The 21,189-nt window shown below is 45.1% G+C and overlaps 1 protein-coding gene across 5 annotated transcripts in view; it reads right to left on the reverse strand.

Moving 5' to 3' along the window:
* Window positions 1-3,165: 3,165 nt before the first annotated feature.
* RAI14 (retinoic acid induced 14) overlaps window positions 3,166-21,189 on the reverse strand; it is a 96,739-nt gene continuing 78,715 nt past the window's right edge. For 3 of the 5 annotated variants that reach the window (XM_083402743.1, XM_083402744.1, XM_083402745.1), the window contains exons 7-18: window positions 20,493-20,563; window positions 18,663-18,769; window positions 17,082-17,260; window positions 15,927-15,955; window positions 13,719-13,808; window positions 13,077-13,163; window positions 11,570-11,630; window positions 10,181-10,299; window positions 7,684-9,222; window positions 6,698-6,847; window positions 4,610-4,675; window positions 3,166-4,348 (exon numbers count right to left, since the gene is read on the reverse strand). In XM_083402743.1, the coding sequence (XP_083258869.1) occupies window positions 4,247-4,348; window positions 4,610-4,675; window positions 6,698-6,847; window positions 7,684-9,222; window positions 10,181-10,299; window positions 11,570-11,630; window positions 13,077-13,163; window positions 13,719-13,808; window positions 15,927-15,955; window positions 17,082-17,260; window positions 18,663-18,769; window positions 20,493-20,563 (2,600 nt within the window). In that variant the 3' untranslated portion in view covers window positions 3,166-4,246. The remainder of the gene's footprint in view (window positions 4,349-4,609; window positions 4,676-6,697; window positions 6,848-7,683; window positions 9,223-10,180; window positions 10,300-11,569; window positions 11,631-13,076; window positions 13,164-13,718; window positions 13,809-15,926; window positions 15,956-17,081; window positions 17,261-18,662; window positions 18,770-20,492; window positions 20,564-21,189) is intronic. The other 2 variants (XM_083402746.1, XM_083402747.1) reach the window with 1 other exon arrangement.

Genomic DNA, 21,189 nt, shown 5'->3' on the forward strand with positions numbered 1-21,189 from the left:
ATGGTGGGCCCTAGCATTTACCCCAGGTGCGTTGCACACTTACACCAGGTCTGCTTCAGAAGGCTGGGTGGGGAAAGAGAACCCAAGGAAGGGCCTCTTCAAAGCAAGAGAAAAGGTAAGAGGAGACCTGACAGAGGTCAATAAAATAATGCATGGCATGAAGAAAGTAGAAAGCAAGAAGTTTTTCTCCCTCTCACATGGCCTTCCAGTGAAGATGGTGGATTCAAGACAGGCAAAAGAAAGTGCTTCCTCATACAGCACACAAACTATGCAATTTGCTCCCACTAGAGGCAAAGATGGCCACCAACTTGGGTGGCTTTCAAAGAGGAGTCGACAAAATTCATGGAAGATAAGGCCATGCTCTCTCCCCACTGTCAGAGGGAGTGTGCTTCTGAACACCCATTGCTGGAAGCTGCAGAAGGGGCGAGAGGTGATGTGTTCAGGTTGCAGGCTTCCCATGGGCATCTAGCTTACCACTGTGATAACAAGATGATTGCCCTGATCCATCATGTTCTTCTTATGTTCTTTAAATATTTGAGTTTCTTCCCTTGGGTTCAGTACAATGTCCCAATCGCCAATATATTTTGGAAAGTGGTCTGTCTGTTTGCTGTGAATTCAGAGACCTTTTAACAGTTTCTGACATCAAAAAACAGTTTTTCATCTATGGTTGGATATAATTGCACACCCGTTTGAGTTCAGATGGCGGACCAAATCTTTCAAACTGCAGTTTTTTGTTTTGGTTTTTTGAATTCCCGAATAAAACTTAGTACAAGGCTGCTAGTACAAGTGTATTAGACAAAAATAAGAGGCAGATTTTTAAAAAAGAAAAAAAAAGAAACTGTTTATTTGCGGAATGAAACGTTTGTAAAATTACATACAAAGGACAATCACTAAGCTATAGTGTACAATTTCCAATGTTCCACAATGATAATCATAATAAATACACATAACAAAACAAGGTAAAAGCTAAGGTTTTTGTCAGGCAACCTACAAAACGGTTCCTCAAGTTTTATACTTGGCAGCATTTCTTGGCATATTTTAGACCTGTTATTTTTATTTTTGTAAGTACTGCAGCAGAACTTTCACATTTCTTTGGAACGTTTAAAAAAAAGGTATCTAACTATGAAATATTGTCCAAATTAATAGGTATTAGTTAAACCAAGGAGACTCAAATAATAATATTAATAATAATATAAAGACCCAGGAGATCCTATGCTCTTAATCCATTTAAATTTGGCTGCTGTATAAAATGGTAGGCTACTATTTAATGCAGCCTTGAGTCCCTAGGTGCTAGAAGACTACAACCCTCATTTTCCACAGCTAATATGGCAAGGATTGTGGATGATGGGAATTGTAGTCCAACCACACCTGTAGCCCCAGGGAAGGCTAATTTAGCACATGATAAATGTGGTAGTCCCTCAGGCACTGAGTAAATTGCCTACCTATAGACTTCACTTATTGAAGAGCTCTGGGAATTTCTGCAGCAGACGATAGGAGTAAAACCATGCTGTAAGTTGAAAACAAATGACAATCAAAATGGTTATTCCCTTTAGGTATAATGTAAGTTGCTTAGGCTTCTGGGTCTCTCTGACACACAAAACCGCTGTTGCAGCACACGTATGGTATTCCCAATTCTTCTTAAAGGCTTTAAAGAAGGCCCCCCTGATTCTTATAGGAGTGCTCTTGCAAACTGATTTAAAACCTGAAAAACTGCTATCGCACCTGGCTATTTATATGCAGGTCTCCAACAACAACAAAATCCCCCAGAAACCTGCAATTCTCATGGTAGGCTGGGAGATGCCAAAGCAGTCATGCTGGTTTAAGCCTGGTTTTGAAAGCAGTTTACAACACGGGTGTCAAACACAAGGCCCGCGGGCCGAATCCGGCCCGCCAGACCTCGTCATGTGGCCCGTGTAGTCTGGTCTATATATATATCTGTGAGGGAAGCTTGGGCTGCGGTGCGCGCGCAGGGCGCCTCGGGTCCCTTCTGCGCAGGGGCAGGCGCAGGCCTCCCCCTCCTCCAGCTACCTAGCTGAGACTTATTTGACACGGCGAGGGCGGGGTTGGATATGGGAGGCCGCTGCTGCTGCTCGCAACTTCTTTTCGGGCTCGCCGGGGTGAAATAAGTCCTGGCGGGAGTGCAGCGCGCCTGCGCGAGGTGGAACGCGGAGAAGGGCAGAGCCGGCTTCGCGTGCGTTGGAGAGAGGGAGACCGAGAGCGCGCTTGTGTTTCGGGAGCGCGCCCTGTGAATACTCGGGGCGGCGTGCTTTTGCTTTGCTTTTCTTTATTTATTTCTTTAGGCGCGTTTCCGCGCTGCCCAATGAACAGCATCCTCCGCCTCTGGGGATTCGTGATTCAAAAGCAAATTCGATACGCAAGTGCATGTTTTGTAAATAACGTCAGGCGCGGCTTCCGCAGGGTGTGCGTTGCAAAAATTTATATATGGGGGGAAAGCTGATAAGGAATTGGTTTATTTTTTAGGGTATTTACACATCATGCAATTTTTCCCTCAATGTTATTACAGGGTCCGGCCATCAGTTCCCACCCTCCTCAAAGGTTTAGGGTAGGTAGCAAAGGGGGGGAAATCCAAACAAATGCTCGATTAAAAATTGGGGAATGAGAAAAATTAAAACCTGCACATCTTGTGTAACTTAAACACCAAGCCAAGCAGGAAACAATTTTTATGTTCATATATGTATTCAAATGAAATCAAGGTGTAGTGTTCCATGAGCCAGAAGCTTTGCATTACTTAATCCAGCTGTTAAAGGTGTCATGGGCTTTGAAGACACTCGAACTCGAACCAGCCCTTTGAGGGTGACCAAACTGCTGATGCGGCCCCCGGTGAATTTGAGTTTGACACCCCTGGTTTACAACATAAATCTGGTGTGAAAATGGGCTGGTGAAATAGGATAATCATACAGTATACTTTAATAATCAAGAGAGACACACTCTATTGCTGGACCCATTCTATCCATACCTGAGTGTATATCACATACAGAGTTATAAGTGTTATCTTTTTCTGCTAAAGGATTTGTAGGCATGAACGCAGTTTGCAGGAGCACTCCTATGTCATACAGATGTTACTGCTCTTGGAAATGAAAAACGCAAGGCTTCTCTGTGCTTCTTGGTGTTACAACATTTGGCAAGAAAGCTAGTAATTCCTCTTTTGTACAGTATTTGGGCAGTTCTGCTTCAACAGAGCCTTTTCCCAGGGGATTGGGATACCTCTGCTGCATTTTACAACAGCTGGGCGAATGGGGAGAGAGACGGAGAAAAAGGCCACCGCCTAAATCGTTTGGTATTAAAGGCTACTGCAGAAAAACAGAAAGAAGTAGTAGTGTTAAATAGGCAAATGGCTTTAATTACAAAAAGACATTTCTAAATTTGAGGGCCAGTAAAAATATATTGTAGAGGAGATCTTTTACAAAAGTGAGGTTAGGAACCGTGAGACAACAGCGCTCACTGTAAACATCATGAGTTCATTCGAATCCCTTGTTTGTAGTTTGGAACGCTGCGTTTTCTTCCTCCTGAGCTCCATAGCCAATAGCACTGCAAGGATTTGCATAGATAGCTTGACCTACTGTTTGATAAAGAAACTGGGGTTTTAGCAGAATTAGCCGTGTTCGGAATTCATTAACCTGCAAGTTTATGCTTTACGTTATCGAGTTAGTACACATCACTGGTCTTGTAGTATGTACAGGCTGGGCCCTGTCTTATCAAGGAGGCTCCCCCTGCCAAACCTTTCAATTAACAAGGCCAAAGGAATTTCAAAATCCGAGTTGCATCTACTGTTATCCTGGACGTTGGAGGGTCTTAAAACCTATGAACCGGTTTGTTTCCCCCTCTTTAGATAACCAAGAACTGAAAAATCCATCGCTTCCCCCACCTCCAGAAGATGCACTTATTCATATCCAAAATGCAAAACTGCAAGCCGAGACATCCAACGGCTTGCACCAAAGGAAGCACTGAGCCACTTTCTAATACTGTAGGTCAGACTGTGACCACCCCTGATTTAAAGTAATGGCAATTTACGGAGAGTTGTACGTTTCTGTTCCAATACACAAAAATAGCACTCTGGGAACTTTAGGTCGGGGGCAAGGGGAAGACATGACAACACATTAGCTCATAATACATAAAAATAAAGAAATAAGAGTGGCAGAGACATGTGACAGCTCCCTCCTGGGGGTGGGGGGGATGCCAATCAAATCTCATTTTAAGGCGAGTCTCAATCTCTAGAGCAGCACCATTAGGGATCGGCAAAAATCGTTTCACTTTTCTTTTGCGATTGACTCTTGCACATTGTTAAGATCTGTTTGAGCACTTTCTGGACGTCCTCATCCATTTGGCCCTAGAAAGAAATGGAAGATAAAAATATATTAGTGGGGGGGGGGGGAGGAGAGTAGCAGGCTGGGAAAGGATGACTTTAAGAGGTGCTTGTGCCATGTGCCATGTTACAAGACACCCTCTCTCACACAGGAGGGAATGCCTTCAAGAGGTTGCACTGGCTGTAGTGTATGCACACACTGCCTATTTGCTTTAGTAATATACAGATATAATCTACTGAGTTCTTTAAGAAGGGGAGGGCAATTCCTGAGGAAGGCTCTCTTACCTGCACAGCATACAGCAGATGTGTCCTGTAAACAGAGACTATCTCCTGGTGTTGCTTCTTTGTTTCCTGTAAACAAAGGCCGAGAGTGAACACGCAGGTACTCTTATCACACACTGCATTGTTAAAGGACTGGGGGGTTAGTTTTAGGGCAAGGGGGTGCTGGTTGCTGTAATCCAGAACACAGCGTTGATTCACAGCAGTTCAAGTGGTGGCAAACTTTTGCGTCCAAACTGGTGGGATAAAATACACTTTGTGTGGTGATAGCTCTATGGTCCCTTCTCTATTGCAAATGGTACAGCTGTTTCCCCTTCTGAAGCTCCCCTTAGGCTTGGTGTTTTAGAATACAAATCCCAGAAACAGTAACAAGCAGGGATGTGCTGCTGGGAGTTGTAGTTCAATGCATCTGGAGGGTACCAGGTTTTCGAAGGCTGCCACAGCTACGCTCTGCTCCTATAAAGGCTTCCAAACTTACTTAAGCAATGGTGCTAGAAGTTTCTAAGGGAAAGTGGAAGGTGAAGCAGCTCCATTCATCCCATTCTACTCCTCTGTTGCAAAACATCCCCATCTAAGGGATATCATATTACAACAACATAATACAGGGCTTTGGCCCTATACGCTGAAGGAGCGTCTGCACCCCTCATTGTTCAGCCCAGACACTGAGGTCCAGCTTCTGGGGCCTGCCCTGTGGCATGCCCTCCCATCAGATGTCAAGGAAATAAACAACTATCTGACTTTTAGAAGACATCAGAAGGCAGCCCTGTATGGGGGAGTTTTTAATGTTTGCTGTTTTACTGTGGTTTTATAATTGTTGGAAGCCGCCCAGAGTGCCTGGGGCAACCCAGTCAGATAGGCAGCAAGCAAGCAAACACACACACACACACACACACACACAGTTTGATCACTCTATATATCTATTACTATACTTTCCCCCCACTTTCCTCCAAGATGCTCAAGGTGATGTACAAGGTCAGCTCTCTTTTTACCTTCACAAGTAGATTGGGCTGACTGAGCGTTTCTGGCCCATCCTCACCCAGAGAACTTCATGGCTGCCTTACCTAAACCTGGGTCCCCCAAGTCTTAGTCCAGCACTCTTAACCATGACACCACATTGCCTCTCTAGAGCAAACTCTACATATGGACCCCATGCACTCCTGGTGTGATTTCCTTACCTCTAGTCCACCAAGTTGGGTATCAAGGCAGGAACCCAGCACAAGAGAAGGAAACTGCAGTAGTAGTAGTAGTAGCAGCAGCAGCAGCAGCAGCAGCAACAGCAACTCAATACTTCTATTGCAAGTTGTTTCAGTTAGATAGGGGGCCAGTGTGGGGCGGAGGCTTTATGTCCTAGATGTTGTTTGGCGTTTCTCAAACTGGGGTACCCAGCTGTTGTTGGACTACAACACCCATCATCCCTGTCCACTGGTCCTGCTAACTAGGGATGATGGGAGTTGTAGTCCAACAACAGCTGGGGGCCCAAGCTTGAGAAACACTGTTATGCGGTGGTTACGAGTGTTGGACGAGGGCTTGCGAGACCATGGTTCAAATCCCCACTCAGCTATGAAGCTCACTGGGGGGACCTTGGGTCAATCACTGCCTCGCAGCCTGACCTACCTCACAGGGATGTTGTGTGGATTAAATGAGGAGGCAGGGCACAGCGGGGGACCATGTGTGCCACCTTGAGCTCCTTGGAGAAAAGGGTGGGATATAAATGCAATGAACAAATAAGCTTAGAATATTCCCTGAAATGCTGCTTGCTCAGAGAACACAGAAACCTTATGGAATCTGGCACTCGTGCCATGAAAGACCACCACATTCTACTGCAGATATAGTAACCAGGGTCTACTGTGCACTCACACTCAATTTACATTGCTATAAAAGGCCTACATTCTCAGAAACGCACTCCAAAAATTCTACATGCAAGTTCCTCACAACTGATTATTTTTTGGGGGGTGGGGATACAACAAGGGTGAAACCTCTGCATCACTTTGAACGACTAAAAATATAGATAGCACCCACTCTCCCATCTTCTGTCAAACCTTGGGAGATGCAGAGAGCTACTTATTTGCACAATTACATAATCTATAAACTTACAGTCAGCTGGTTCTGTAGTTGCTTGACTTGTTGTTGCAACAGCTCCAGCTGTTGGCTTTGTCTCTTGGGTGTGCCAGTTGAGTAGGAAAGTTGGGACAGGCTGTTCAGTGCTTCCTTCAATTTACTAACTTCCTTTGTCATGTCCATTATCTGGTACGGGAGGAAAGAACAGGGGACAGCATGCTAAAGGATGGAAGAAAACACAACTTCCCAAAAGCATTTGGCTGAGAGATCTTACTTAATGCCAACCGTAGGTTTGTTTGTTGCTTCAACCCTGGTAAGTGATTTCAAACATGCAGTGAAACTGCCAGAAAGCATGTTTAAGGAGACACTGGTGAGACCAACTCATGCTTGGAGTAAGGTAAAGGTAAAGGGACCCCTGACCATTAGGTCCAGTCGTGACTGACTCTGGGGTTGCGGTGCTCATCTCGCTTTATTGGCTGAGGGAGCCGGCGTACAGCTTCCGGGTCATGTGGCCAGCATGACTAAGCCGCTTCTGGCAAACCAGAGCACCGCACGGAAACACTGTTTACCTTCCCGCTGGAGTGGTACCTATTTATCTACTTGCACTTTGACGTGCTTTCGAACTGCTAGGTTGGCAGGAGCAGGGACCGAGCAACAGGAGCTCACCCCGTCGCAGGGATTCGAACCGCCGACCTTCTGATCGGCAAGTCCTAGGCTCTGTGGTTTAACCCACAGTGCCACCCGCATCCCTATATGCTTGGAGTAGACCCCTTGAAATCAAGGGAATTAAGCCCACTGACTTCAATGAGTGTACTCCACACTGAATATTTTGCCTTTTACTCAGGTTCATGGGCTTCAGTCTTTTAGCCTCAGTTTGCCTTCTGTGAATAGGGTGCTTTGTGACCAACACCACAGATATGAGTGGACATACCTCTGCATGGCAACTGTTTTTGATCTATGAGGCTTTCTTATTGTTCCAAATGTGCTCACCCCACCCCTAAAAAGACTGAGGATCTACCAACCTTCCTATCTTTATCCTCTTCTAGTTTCGAGGAATTCTCAGAGGCCTTTTTCATTTCAAGCAGCTCTTCTTGAGCTTGATGGTACTGATGAAGCAGTCTTTTGACTTCCTGTTCCTTGGCTTCCAGGAGAGTCCGGAGGCTCTCTTTCTCCCCTTTCACTTGTGAGATTTCCTTCCTCAAATGAGCAAGATCCGCAGACAGGTTTTCCCTCTCTTTTGTCAAGTCCTTCACTTTGGACAGCATGGAGTTGACTTCTCCCTCTGAAGAAGATCGCAGCTCTTCATACAACGCCCTGGGCACCATAGCTTCGCACACAGCAGCTTCTTCTTCCAAAAGCTCCCTCTGCAGCCGCTGCACCTCGCTCTCCTTGTGCAGAATCTGCATTTTGAGCTCGCCGATTTCTTCTTCCATTTCCTTCAGCGAAGCCCTGAGAGAAGTGACCACCTGGAGATGCTCCGTTATGGAGACAGAGTTCTTCTTCTGTGACTCAACCAGGTTCTGGAGCTGGGTTGCTTCGCTCAACACTTTTGCATACTGGGCCTTCATTTCCAACAGGGCGCCCTCGGCTTGCTCTCTCTGCAAGACGGTGACCTCCATCAGCTTCTCGTGTTCCTCCAGAGGGATGCATCCTGAATCGGCATCCTCTGCAACACCTCTTTTCTTGCAATCTTCAAGTTCCGCTTGGGCTTCTTTGTACAGCTGGGAGAGCTTGCTGACCTGCCTGTTCAACTCGGTGATCATTTGGTTCTTTGCATCTCTCACCTCCTCAGCTTCCTCACCATCTCCAGACTCCATCTGGCATCTCAGCTTCTCTTGGAGCTTCCTGATCTCCTCCTGTCCCTCCTTGTACCTCTCAATCAGAAGCGCCTTCTCCTGGTTGATGTTCTCAATAACCAAGCAATAGGAGCTCCTCATCTCCTCGCATTCTTCTGCTGACATCGTGCCGGCCGCATCCCTCTCTCTCTCCGCCAGCTTCTCCTCCAACTCTCTCACTTTCGCTCGGAGCCTCTCGCCCTCTTCTTGCGCCTTCTGCAGCTCTTCCTTCAGCGCCTCGACTTCCTCGCAGGTGGCTCTGAGCTCCTGCAGGTCCGCCTCTTTGCTTTCGGAAGCCACCAGGCCTAGCTTCATCTGCCTCTGGACGTGCAGGACTTCCTTCATCGCTTCTTCGTACTTGCTTTGGGTTTCTCTCAGTTTCTGGTTGAGGTCGGAGCCGTTTTCGGAAATGTCAGAGCTGTTCAGCAAGCAAAGGGTATCCAGTGTTCCGGACTGAAGCTGCGTCTCCAAATGCTGCCTCTTCGCTTCCGAGCTGTCCAGCCTCTTTTGCACCTCCTTTAAGTTGTCTTGCAGCTGTCTGATTTTCACTTCGTTACTGCTCGCCTCTTCCTGAGCCTGTGCTAAGCTCAGCGAAGAGCAGCTGATCTCCTGAGCCGCTGCTGCCGAGCTCTCACTTAGCCTGTCCGTTGAGTGATCGAACTCCGCACAGGTGGAACGCGAAGAATCCAGTGTTGCATCCAGGTCTTCTGTCTTGAGTGCGCGTGCCTGTAGAGACAGCAGATGGCAGTATTTAAACAACTACTTTTTTTTTGGTAAACTCTTATTGTCTTTTCTCATAATAACTTATCCTTTTTGCAGAGATTCGAAAATTAGAGAGGGTTGCAACAGGAACACATTAACAGAACGAAATAAGATTGCATGCATAATAATAATAATAATAATAATAATAATAATAATAATTTATTATTTATACCCCGCCCATCTGGCTGGGTTTCCCCAGCCACTCTGGGCGGCTTCCAAAAGAATATTAAAATACTGTGATACATCAAACATTAAAAGCTTCCCTAAACAGGGCTGCCTTCAGATGTCTTCTAAAAGTCTGATAGTTGTTGTTCTCTTTGACATCTGGTGGGAGGGCGTTCCACAGGGAGGGCGCCACTACCGAGAAGGCCCTCTGCCTGGTTCCCTGTAACTTGGCTTCTCGCAGTGAGGGAACCACCAGAAGGCTCTCGGTGCTGGACCTCAGTGTCCGGGTAGAGCGATGGGGGTGGAGACGCTCCTTCAGGTATACTGGACCGAGGCCGTTTAGGGCTTTAAAGGTCAGCACCAACACTTTGAATTGTGCTCGGAAACGTACTGGGAGCCAATGTAGGTCAATTTCCAGGAGAGCACTTGCATCTTTCAAAGATCACAGATTTGATTCTAATGTCATATAATGAATTCCAAACCCTCCTCCCTCATCTCTCAAGCAAAGCCCTCTTTGGGTATTCTTTTCTCCATGCAATTAACATGAACACTGTACGGAGAGAAAGCAGGGCTGTCAGGCATGCATTTTATGCTGTGAGCTGCCCTGAGATCTACGGATGAAGGGTGGCATACAAATTTAATAAATATAAATAATTGGGGCATGTCTACATGGAGGAGTTCTGCATGAGCTGGAGCCTTCTGCAAACATGCCCCCAATGTGTTATTGTTCAGTGCCATGGATGGTGCTAATACATACCTGCAATTTTTCTTGCAGCTTCTTATTATGCAAGGTCAAAGATGCAATTTTTGCTTGTAACAGTAAAAGCAAGTCTTGCTGGTCTGTTTCTGAACTTACATCCAATAAACTATCAGCACCTTTAAAAAGCAGAAGGGGGGAGGAGAGGGAATACAATACAATTTATCATTCTAGGCTTTCAGTCAACACATGGTTAAGCAAATCTGGAAATGGAAGGGAAGTGGGGGGTGGGGGAGTGAAAAAGAAAGCAAAGGAATGTCTCTACTTGCTAGTCTCTCTTTTTGTGAACTAGCCTGCAAATTCTCAAGGTAACTATTGGACTAGGGATGGAGAACCTTTTCCCATTCTCTTGTGGTATTCTGTTATGGGTTACACGCTGGCCGTGGGTGGGGCTCCCCCTTCTCCCTCCCTGCCCAACGGTTGCTACTGAAAAGGATCTCTTGCAGAGAATGAGCTACAGGCTCACAGCTGTGTCACTCTAGGTCTTGAGATTTCTATGGTGAAAATCCCCTGGACAATGGAAGTTAGCCTGGGAAATCAGTTTCAGACCAGAACAGCCAATAATACCTCCAGAGATGTGCACCTGATTGTGGAGGCGCTTGTCTATGGAAACTTAGACTCTTGTGCCAAAGGACACACTGATTGACTGATTGATCAAACAAACAAACAAACAAACTAACAAACAAACAAACATACACAAACACCTTTGACACTGAGAAGGTCACCTGTGTCAAGCAACTTATGAATTTTCAAGTAGATGTTCTTTATACACCTGTTTGGGAAAACCTTGGGGCATGAAATTTCTGGGTAGGGGTCGGTGGTTGGCACTGGATGGCGCTGCTTGGCTACTGTTTTGTTTATGCTGGGGATGATCTTAAATGGAGGTTTTTAACATTGTTAGCTGCCTGGAGCCTTTGGTAAAGGCAAGCATAAATATTTTAAATAAATGGCGTTTCTACCCCCTCCTTCTTCCAAGGAACTCAGGATGTTTGATCCTGGCACCAACCCTGTAAGCTTGGTTAGAATATGAGCGTGTGCATGAATGGCTGGGTCCAATGCCCCTAATAGTTAAGCAGGAGTTCCAAGCGGGACCCCCGGTCCAAAACAAAATGCTACTTTTGTACATGCTACACTATGCATAGATTTTTAGGAAGATGGCGGAGCCTCCTTCCATGGAAATTTCAAGGCAAGGTGGGTCAAGATGTTGCCAAGCATGCTTGAAAAACAGTGGTGCAGTGAATTTTACAATCCTAGCATAACAGACCATGATGCCAAATGGCAACTTCCTATGAGAGAAGGCACCTTTTTTTGGTTGGTAGGTTGTTTGGTGCGGGTGAGTAAGGAAGGAGAAAGTGACAGGCCAGCCAAAACATCTGTCTTACACCATACCTGCAGTACTATCGCTCATCCCATCCTTGCCATCAGAGTGAATGGCACTGATATCTTCCTGCTGAAATGCAAAATACATAAACATTTGTTTAAAGAGAGGGCTAACAACATGGCACTCCTCATCAAAAAGCACAAATACTTGCACATCAAAATCCCACCACCCTGTGAAGTAACGGTCAATGCATTTTAATCAGGAACTGTCACTCAACTGGAGCTTTTCCAGCTTTTGTGATAGTTAAAAGGCAGGGGTTTGATTAAAAGCAAGCAAATACAATTGCCTATCAAATGTGAACTTAATGGGATGTATTCAACTGAATTCAACTGTAAACCCACCGTTGGCCCTAAGTTAGTCATGTGTATTAGTTTCAATAGGTATCCTGAACCCAAGATGCTCAGGGCATTGAAACTAGCCTGGTAGGACATGGGCAGCCAGTGCAGATGTTTCAGCAGAGGTATCACATGCTGTTGGCTGCCTGCCTCCATCAACAGTCTAGTGGTGACATTCTGCACCAGCTGGAGTTTCCAGACCAGGCCCAAGGGCAGCCCCACATAGAATGCATTGCAGTAGTGCAGTCTGGAGGTTACCAATGTTTAGACTACAGTGGCCAGGTTAATCCCAATCCAGAAACGGACATAAAAGGTACTCTTCATCCCTAGCTGACAAAAGGCACGTCTATTGCTTAAACAACTGGTATGTTCTTTGGTTTCAATAAAACCACTGGTGGCCTAACAACACAGGATGCTAAACGGGTCACTTGGGAGCAACACAATTGTCTTTTCTTAAACAACAGTACTTTTAGGGGAGAGGATTATTATTTTATTTTTGTCAGGACCACAGCATGGGGGGAAAGAGGGAAACCTCCCCCTGCTGATGTGCTGCAGCCCTAATCTTGACTGCCTCCCCACAGCTGATTAACAACAACAACAACAACTTTTATTTGTATCCCACCCTCCCCGGCTGAGACTGGGCTCAGGGCGGCTAACATCAAATATATAACATTGGTATAAAAATCAAACAATAATTAAATTACCTCCTAAAAACAAGTCAGGATGAAATTAAAATCTAATTAGATGGCTTTCCGCAGGATTAGGGTTGGGAACAGTAAATGTTCATCAGGCCCAACTGTTTACGCTGTTCTTATATGGGCCTGTGAGAATGCTGGGAGAGGCCTCTTTCATACTAGTTCTTATACAAAAAGAGAAGGGGCATCAGGCTGAGCCCTGACCAAAGGCCTGGCGGAACAACTCCTTCTTACAGGCCCAGTGGAAAGATGTCGAAGACATCAAAAAAGCAAGACGCAACTCCCAACAATACATTTCACATCGCAACCCCCTGGGTTTTACTGATTTCCAGCTACGCTTCCCTTTGGAGAACTTTAGGTCACAATTGTGAAGCTTTGCCCTCCTTGCTTGGGGCGATGAAATCTTTTTGTCACCTTAAGCAACTCACTACAAACACACAGGGTTTACATTTAGCCAGAAGCAAGAGTTGAAAAATGGAGTATACCTTGGATCCGTGCTCAGCAAATGAAGGCTGTCCTTTCCCAGATACTGGGGTTGAAGTTGTTGAATGTGGAGAGGACAGGTCGCTAAGCTGCAAAAGATGAATGCATTTCAGAGACACAAACTGCCTCTTGCTAGCAGAAGTCATCGCTCTCTGTTAGTTCAATACACAAGCAAGACAACACAGAAGTTGTCTTTAGCCAGCGGCAGCCATGCAGTCAGACAATCGCCCAAGCAACGGCTCAGTTTAATATTAAACTTCTTGTTAAGACGCTACGTGCTCCTCATGTGCAAAGCTGGTTTGCATCCGTCCAGGGGGAATCTTAAAGCCGATTGTTAAAAAGCAAGACTGTCACAGAGTTTAATGTGTGTAGCACCTTTATAAGCCCCACTGCTCTAAACTTAGGATCTGGTCATATTCCCAACGGCCCTCTTGCAAAGCGTAACCAAGATGGGTTTTCAAACAACAGACCGTCCTATTTCTATCCTTATGAGAATTCGCCCATGATACATGAGACGCGCATTTTTAAAAAAGGATTTGCACAAAGCAAATTTAACCAGCTCTATTCCCGACAGGACATTCCTCACCCGCCCATCCCCGTCTAGACATTGCAAATGTGTTCAAGTTGGACTTGAGCTCTTTTACCTGGATAGGACTGACAGGAGGTGGTGGTGGGGCTTTGCGTTTTTTTGGAGTTCCACTTCTTTCAGAACTTAATCTACAGACTTGGTCATGCTGGAAGTGTCACAGGCCAGAAAAGGGAGGTCTGTTAGTTTGGTTAGTAAGGTCTGCGTTAAAAAAAAGTTCTTTTTTTTCCTTTTAAGGTACAAGAGATTTTTATTTTTTTAAAGCACATTCATGCCTCAACTCATTCAAAGGTACTTCCTCTATATGCAGGGATATTGCACATGCGCAACCCTGAGCTCACCATGCCCCATTTTGCAACATGCTTCATTACATTAGATGGAGTGAATAAAGTGAACCCTTTCCCATTGAGCAGTGATCTCAAAATGCACTGCTCTTCACAGCCTCAAGCAATTTGTAAATATTTCTCCTAAATGCCCCCCCCCCACCTGGGAGAGAGAGTTTTCCTTTTCCGTTTACTTCTATTCCAGGGTCACTCGTGTTCATAAATTGCTCAGAGCAGTAACGAGGAATCTGTCACCCTCCAAATGTGGGACTACAACTCCCATCAGCCCCAGCAGGCATGACCCAAAGGTCAGGGATGATGGGAGTCGCTGTCGCTGGTTTAGGGGCCTTTTAGACCTGTCCCCAAACTAATTTTTTTGCAACAGGTAAACACCCTGGGAATGTCAAAATCATCTGCACCACCCACTTTCCTTCTCTACTTCTTGATGTGCCTGTATGTCACCCAGATCATCAACCAGATCATCTGTAACTGCTGAAATCCATAAAAGGGGAATTCACACTTGGGTCCAACTGGCTGCTCAGATGAACATCCCTTTTCCCCTCCCTTATTATGGAAGCTGTACATGACCATTGAAGCAATGCTGCCATTTTCTTCATACTTACTCTTGCCAAGCAATTCCTTAAAACCAGCAAGACTCGGTCAGCTATTTCAAGGCACCAGGAGGCCACACTGAGCTTGTTTGGAGAAAACAGTAAACTATGGTTTGGCATTACATGTGCTGGCTTGGGGTTTGTGGGATTCCCTCTGGCACAGTCATGAAATCAGAAACTTTCGCTTCCAATTTCAGTTAGCCACAGTGACTCATTAGAGCCAAACCAGAAGCTATGGTTAATCTTAACTATGGCTTACAGCAGAGTTAGGGTAAGGCTAGAGTTGCTGGACTCCAACTCCCATCAGCCACAGCCAGCATGGCCACAGATCAGGGATGGTAGGAGTTGTAAGCCATCTGGAGAGCTATGGGTTCCTTATCCCTGTTTTGGGGAAATCAGCTAGCCCTGTACAAACAATGGGCTGAAGTTGACTTGTTTCCCTACGCCATAATTAAAGTTAACAACAGATTGTCCTATTTCAGATGTAACCAGTAATTGAGGTTAATTTTAAAAAATTGGAATCGAAGGCTTTTGAACTGCTCCCCATGGCTGTGTCAGAAGAAGGGAGAGGAGTTGCTCATAAGCTCAAGGATTGATCATGTAATGCCAAACCACAGTTTAACATTATGTCCAAATGAAACCAGTGTGAGCCTGTTTCTTTTGAAAGCGAGTCAATTTCCCATGTTTACCATTAGACCCTAGTCTACCATTGGACCTGCTGCTCTGACGCAAGGCTGTGTGTTAATAGCAGCCATAGAGTGGTTGGTGGGCAAACAGCCCATGGTGCTGGGGGAGAAGGCTGTAATGCTTCACTGTGCCATCCCCCCCCCCCATCAAAATTGCTCCATGGTGGAAAACATACAGGTACCTTATGCATGTCTGCAGATTTACCCTTATGGGCAAAGCAAATTTGGATTGGAGGGGGGTATTCAGGAAAATGGTGCACAGAAAAGCATGAAACCTTCTCCTTCCAGTACGTCAAGCTTCATCTGATTTGCAACTGCTCCATAACTATTAACTTATTTTAAGGAAATGCTGGAGATTCCCATCACAGACATGTCGTAACAAAGCGAGTTTTGCCCTGTCCTTACAAAAGATATGGGAACATTTGGGTTGGAGATGAGAGGAGACGGCCATCTCACCAATACCATACAGATATCAATGAAAGGGAACTATCTATGAGTTTACTAAAACTGCATATGCTTCTGGAATCACTTAACAAACCAAATCACTTCCGTCATTACTTTCTAAGCCTTTATTTCTTTTTTCGGAGCTTGAGGCTAATAGTTATTATGGTAATAAAGCATTTCTGATTCTTTTTTTCCTTTTTACCTGCTTTGGCTTTGTTGGTGACTTGACATCTGTAGATGAAAAACAAAACATTGCCTTTTAATCGAAAACCTGAGATATCTTCTTTCTGCTTAAGAAATTGCCATTCAGATCCTAAACTCACAGCTATTTAGGAAGCAGGCCCCTTTCTTCATATGGTTTCAGATGCAAATAAGAATATTTGAGCTCATAGGCTGGGAACCAGGCAATTACTAAGGACTAATCAGCTGAAGCCAATGCATCTTTGAAGCCTAGCCTTCTTTCCTGCGACGGGGTGAGCTCCCGTTGCTCGGTCCCTGCTCCTGCCAACCTTGCAGTTCGAAAGCACGCCAAAGTGCAAGTAGATAAATAGGTACCGCTCTGGTGGGAAGGTAAACGGCATTTCCGTGCGCTGCTCTGGTTCGCCAGAAGCGGCTTAGTCATGCTGGCCACATGACCCGGAAGCTGTACGCCGGCTCCCTCGGCCAATAAAGCAAGATGAGCGCCGCAACCCCAGAGTCGTCTGCGACTGGACCTAACGGTCAGGGGTCCCTTTACCTTTAATCAGCCGACGCCAATGCATCTTTGAAGCCTAGCTTTCTTTCCGCAATGTAATAATCTTTTTTCTGCACAGAGAGACACGAGGGCACTTTCAACCAAGCAACCCACTTTGGACAGACCCAAGATAGCACATTCCTCTGACAGTCCAAAGACCAGGCTGTGTGCCAAGCTTAGTGATCAAAGCAGCTCTACCAAAGGTGGTAAAACAGAGACTAGGAGAATGGATAGAGTAGCTCAGCTGGTAAAGCACGAGACTCTTAATCTCGTGGGTTTGAGCCCATGGTGGGCAAAAGATTCCTGCATTGCAGGGGGTTGGATTAATGACTCTTGTGGTCCCTTCCAACTCTACAGTTCTATGAGTCAGCATCCTGACTTCTGGCATAGACAGTCCAGAAAGTTTGAGTAAGAACCTCGTGCCTCCCCAGGTAACCCCTACAGCAGGGGTGGGGAATATGTGCCTGCCCCCAAAGATGTTGATGGACTCCAACTCCCATCATCCCTAGCCAGCATGGCCTATAATCAGGGATCACATAGTCCAATGTCATCGGGGGGTGGGCACAGGTTCCCCATCCTTATCATAGGGAACCCTACCACATAATTTAAGAAGTGTAGACATACCAGCGTCTTGAACAATTTTCAACTGAAGGAGATTCTGAATCCCTGTATTTTCAGAGACTGCCGCATAATGCAGGGCATTGTGTCCAAGCGCATCCACCAGGTTTATGTCTGCACCTTTTCGGACGAGGACTTCTGCAATGCTGAGGTTTCCTGCTTCGCACACCAGCATCAGAGCCGTTCTGGAGCAAGTTGGCAAACAGAGAATATAAGGAGGAGCCACAGGCATGAGATTAGCAAAGCAGTAACACCCCCTGAAGATACTGATGCTATAAATATGAAATTTGGAACTGCTAAATATGTAATAGGATGAAATCCAGATTGGAGGGTGTCAAGGAAGTCTTTTAGCAATGTAAATACACCAGGGAATAAGAAGAAAAAATTCTTTTATTTTGTGTGTTTTTATTGTTAAGTTTTTATGTTGTGTTGAATGTCATGTTTTTCTTTTGTGTTTTTGTCTATGTGTTATAAGAGAAAACTAATAATTTGGGGGGGGGGATTTATTTTCCCCTCAAAAAAACAAAACAAAACAAACACCCCCTGAAGGTTGTGAGTTTGTGGCTCATTTGTTATCCTACAGGAGGCGAGTGCCTACAGGTTCCAGGAGAAGAAGAAGCTTGGGCAGTCAGCTGAGTCCAGGAAGTGGAAAAAGCTGACATGCATTCCTCTGATAAGATGACACTTTGCTACTCCTGCAGAAAGTTATGGTCATCGTGTCATCAACAAAATTTGTCCTGACTTGAATTTAGAGCATATCTATAACTTGATCTACAGTAAGAGATCACTGCAAGAGAGGGCAGGCACCTGAGAGTGAACCAGCAAAGCTTTCCCTAAGAGGTTGAGCCATTTATGCTTGCTGCAAAGGGCTGGATGAGGTCAAGTCCCATCTAGTCCAGCATCCAGAAAACGGACGCCTAAGGGAAGCCTGCAAGCAGGACCTGAGTGCAATGGCACTCTGCCCAATTTTGGCTCCCAGCAACTGGTATTCAGAAGCATACTTTCTCCGACAGTAGAGATATGACATAGCCAGCCGCTACTGATAGCCTTACTCAAAATGAATTTGTAGGACAGATGTATCTGGCGGACAAGATCCTCTGTTGACCATATAGCCACACAGAATTCTGCTTGACCATAATTTTGCCAGAAGAGCTTTTATTTCTGCAGCAGCAGCCTGTGTCAACCCAGTCTAGAATTTTGTATCTCACTGTAACCTGCCTCTGGATGAGGAAGAGGCATAATGAGTGCTTGCAGGAAGGGAAAACATCAAAAAGGATACAGCTTTGACAACTTTATTAGGCTGTGCCTCAAGATGTCAAACGCTGCAAAACAGCTTCTCTGAAAGTCACGGAGAAATCGGTGGCTTTAGATGAACCAGAAAAACATGTCATCTCTTGCATGGCTTTTTGTTAGCTTTCAAGCTAATAAATATAAGCAAGAAATTCAGTGACAGCTTAATTGGACCTAAAGCACAACGTAAGATATTTAGCAGTGAAGAATCTAAAATCTGATCTCGGATTAGGAGGAGATCCTTAGACTCAATTAACGTTGAAAAAGTTTGTGAGTACTAAATAAGTTTATTTGTACCTTCCGTTTTTGTCTCTGGAATTGATGTCTGCTCCATGCTCCAGAAGGTATTTGGTTACTTCAGTGTGGCCATTTTGTACAGCCAGTAACAAAGGTATATTCCCATCCTAGTTTTTTAAAAAAATAAAAAAGAGATTAAACGCTATCAGTTATTCAGTAGATTTAAAAAAGATTAACTTCAGAGAATGTAACTCTTATGTGAAAACAGGTGTGCAACCTCCTTTAACAGGTGCTCAAAATCTTGCTGTCTAAGGGACAATAGACAACAGCTAGCCATGCAGCAATGCACGTAAAACCCCATTGCATTACCTTGGCTGAGTTCTGAGCTCCCTTTGCTCATGGGCTCAACACAGCGCCTATAAGCCCTTTGCTGCTCTCAGGATCAGAGTACAGTGGTACCTTGGTTTATGAACTTAATCTGTTCCGGAAGTCCGTTCTTAAACCAAAACCATTCTTAAACCGAGGTGCCCTTTCCCTGCCGCCGGTGCCCTTCCACCGTACAGATTCCGTTCTTAGACCGAGGTAAAGTTCTCGGTCTAAGTAGAGGTAGAAACCTGTTTACAACTATAAAAGAGTATTTAAGAATAAAAGTAGGTAAATAGGGGGAATTTGAAATGCTAAAGAAATTATGTAAGGAAGTCAATTGGGGGAAGGGGGGGTGTCAAAGACTCGAGAGAATCAAAATATATGTGATGACAAGTGAAAATGTTAATTGCTTGGTTTTTAAAATGAAATTCAATAAATATTATAATAGACCAAGGTAAAGTTCTCAAACCGGGACACTATTTCCAGTTTTGTGGAGTTTGTAAACCGAATCGTTCTTAAACCAAACTGTTCTTAAACCGAGGTACCACTGTATATGATTCTAAGCACTTAACAAACCAAAACTCTAATGTCACTGAATAAGGGATGGCCAGGAACCAAAATACCAAAGAAAACTAAGTTGAGACTTTGGTAAGCGTTAATCTTTGTGCATAATGGGATGTGCGTGGAGGAAATGGGAGAAGCCAGCTACATAGGGCTCCCTTCCTACTGAGCTGTTTCCACTCAAGCTCAAGGTTACTCGCTTTCCTCACAGGAAGACTATCACATCGAAGACAGAGCAAGCTTGTTTTCCCCTGCTCCAGAGGGCAGGGCTCAAACCAATGGTTTCAAGCTACAAGGAAGGAGATCCAACAAAACATCGGGAAGAACTTCCTGGCAGTAAGAGTTGTTTGACCATGGAATGGTCTTCTTCGGGAAGCTGTGGACTCTCCTTCCTTGGAGGTTTTTAAGCAGAGCTTGGCTGGCCATCTGTCATGGTTGCTTTAGCTGAGATTCCTGTATTGCAGGGGTTGAACTAGATTACCCTTGGGGTCCCTTCTAACTCTATGGATTCAAGGATTCCAAGCCTTTCCTACAGTGTAATAAAAAGCTCAACATTAGGCATGAACACGTGCCATACTTCAAGTGCTGGTACAGAATCAGAGAGCAATATAAAAGGCTCGTTCATACCTTATATGGGAGATAAATTTGCTACTTATTCACTGCATGTTTCTGGTTAGCACTGTCATGTCTGAATAGGAAATGATATACGTGGGGACATGTGGAGGGGGTTGCAACCGAGCAAAGTGCCCTGGCTCATGTAAATGTGCTGATTGGGCCTCCCACTCAGACGTCACGGGTGCTAACTGGAAGAAATACAGTGAACGAAGAAGAAACTCATTTGCTGCAGACAAGAGGGAATCTGCCCTGCTTTGAAGATTTAAAAAGGAGGTTTCAGAAACCTGCATAGTACAGGTTTGTTTGTTTTTAACCCACTAAGTTATCCATGAGATAATGATTACGTACCACATCTTTGACATTAATTGGACACTTGTGTTCACACAGGAGCTGAGCTACTTGAAGGCAGCCACAAGCAGCTTAAAGAAGAAGAAAATGAGAGTTGCAAAATTAGAGCTGTGGTACTCTGCAAGAGCCAACACAATAAAGAGTCCCATAGCACCTTAAATACTCTATTGTGGCATAAGCTATCATGGACTATGCTGTAATAAGTTGTTGTAGCTCTTCAAGGACCTGCAGGGTCCATACCACTGGAGAGATTTTTCCAGCCTTGCTGAAATCATGCGAAACCACATTTCTGCCACCCCTATATAACCAGTGGCCCTCCAGCCGAAGTTTGACTACAGGTGCTCTAGACCGGTGTTCCCCAACCTTGGGTCTCCAGCTGTTTTTGGACTACAACTCCCATCATCCCTCGCTAGCAAGACCAGTGGTCAGGGATGATGGGAATTGCAGTCCGAAAACAGCTGGAGACCCAAGGTTGGGGAACACTGCTCTAGACTACAACATCCAGCAGCTCGGCCAATGGCCAGGGATGATGGGGGTTGTAGTCCTACAACATCAGCAGGGCACCAGCTTGAAGAAGGCTGATATAGTTCTTCATCCTGTCTCCAACAATGACAAACTAGGATTTCCTGAAAAGCAGTGTATAAGAGGGAGAAAGAAAGAAAGAAAGAAAGAAAGAGCCAACCATCTACTCTTAATT

Source organism: Podarcis tiliguerta (assembly GCF_965153285.1).
Source record: "Podarcis tiliguerta genome assembly, chromosome: 11".
Taxonomy (NCBI): Eukaryota; Metazoa; Chordata; class Lepidosauria; order Squamata; family Lacertidae; genus Podarcis; species Podarcis tiliguerta.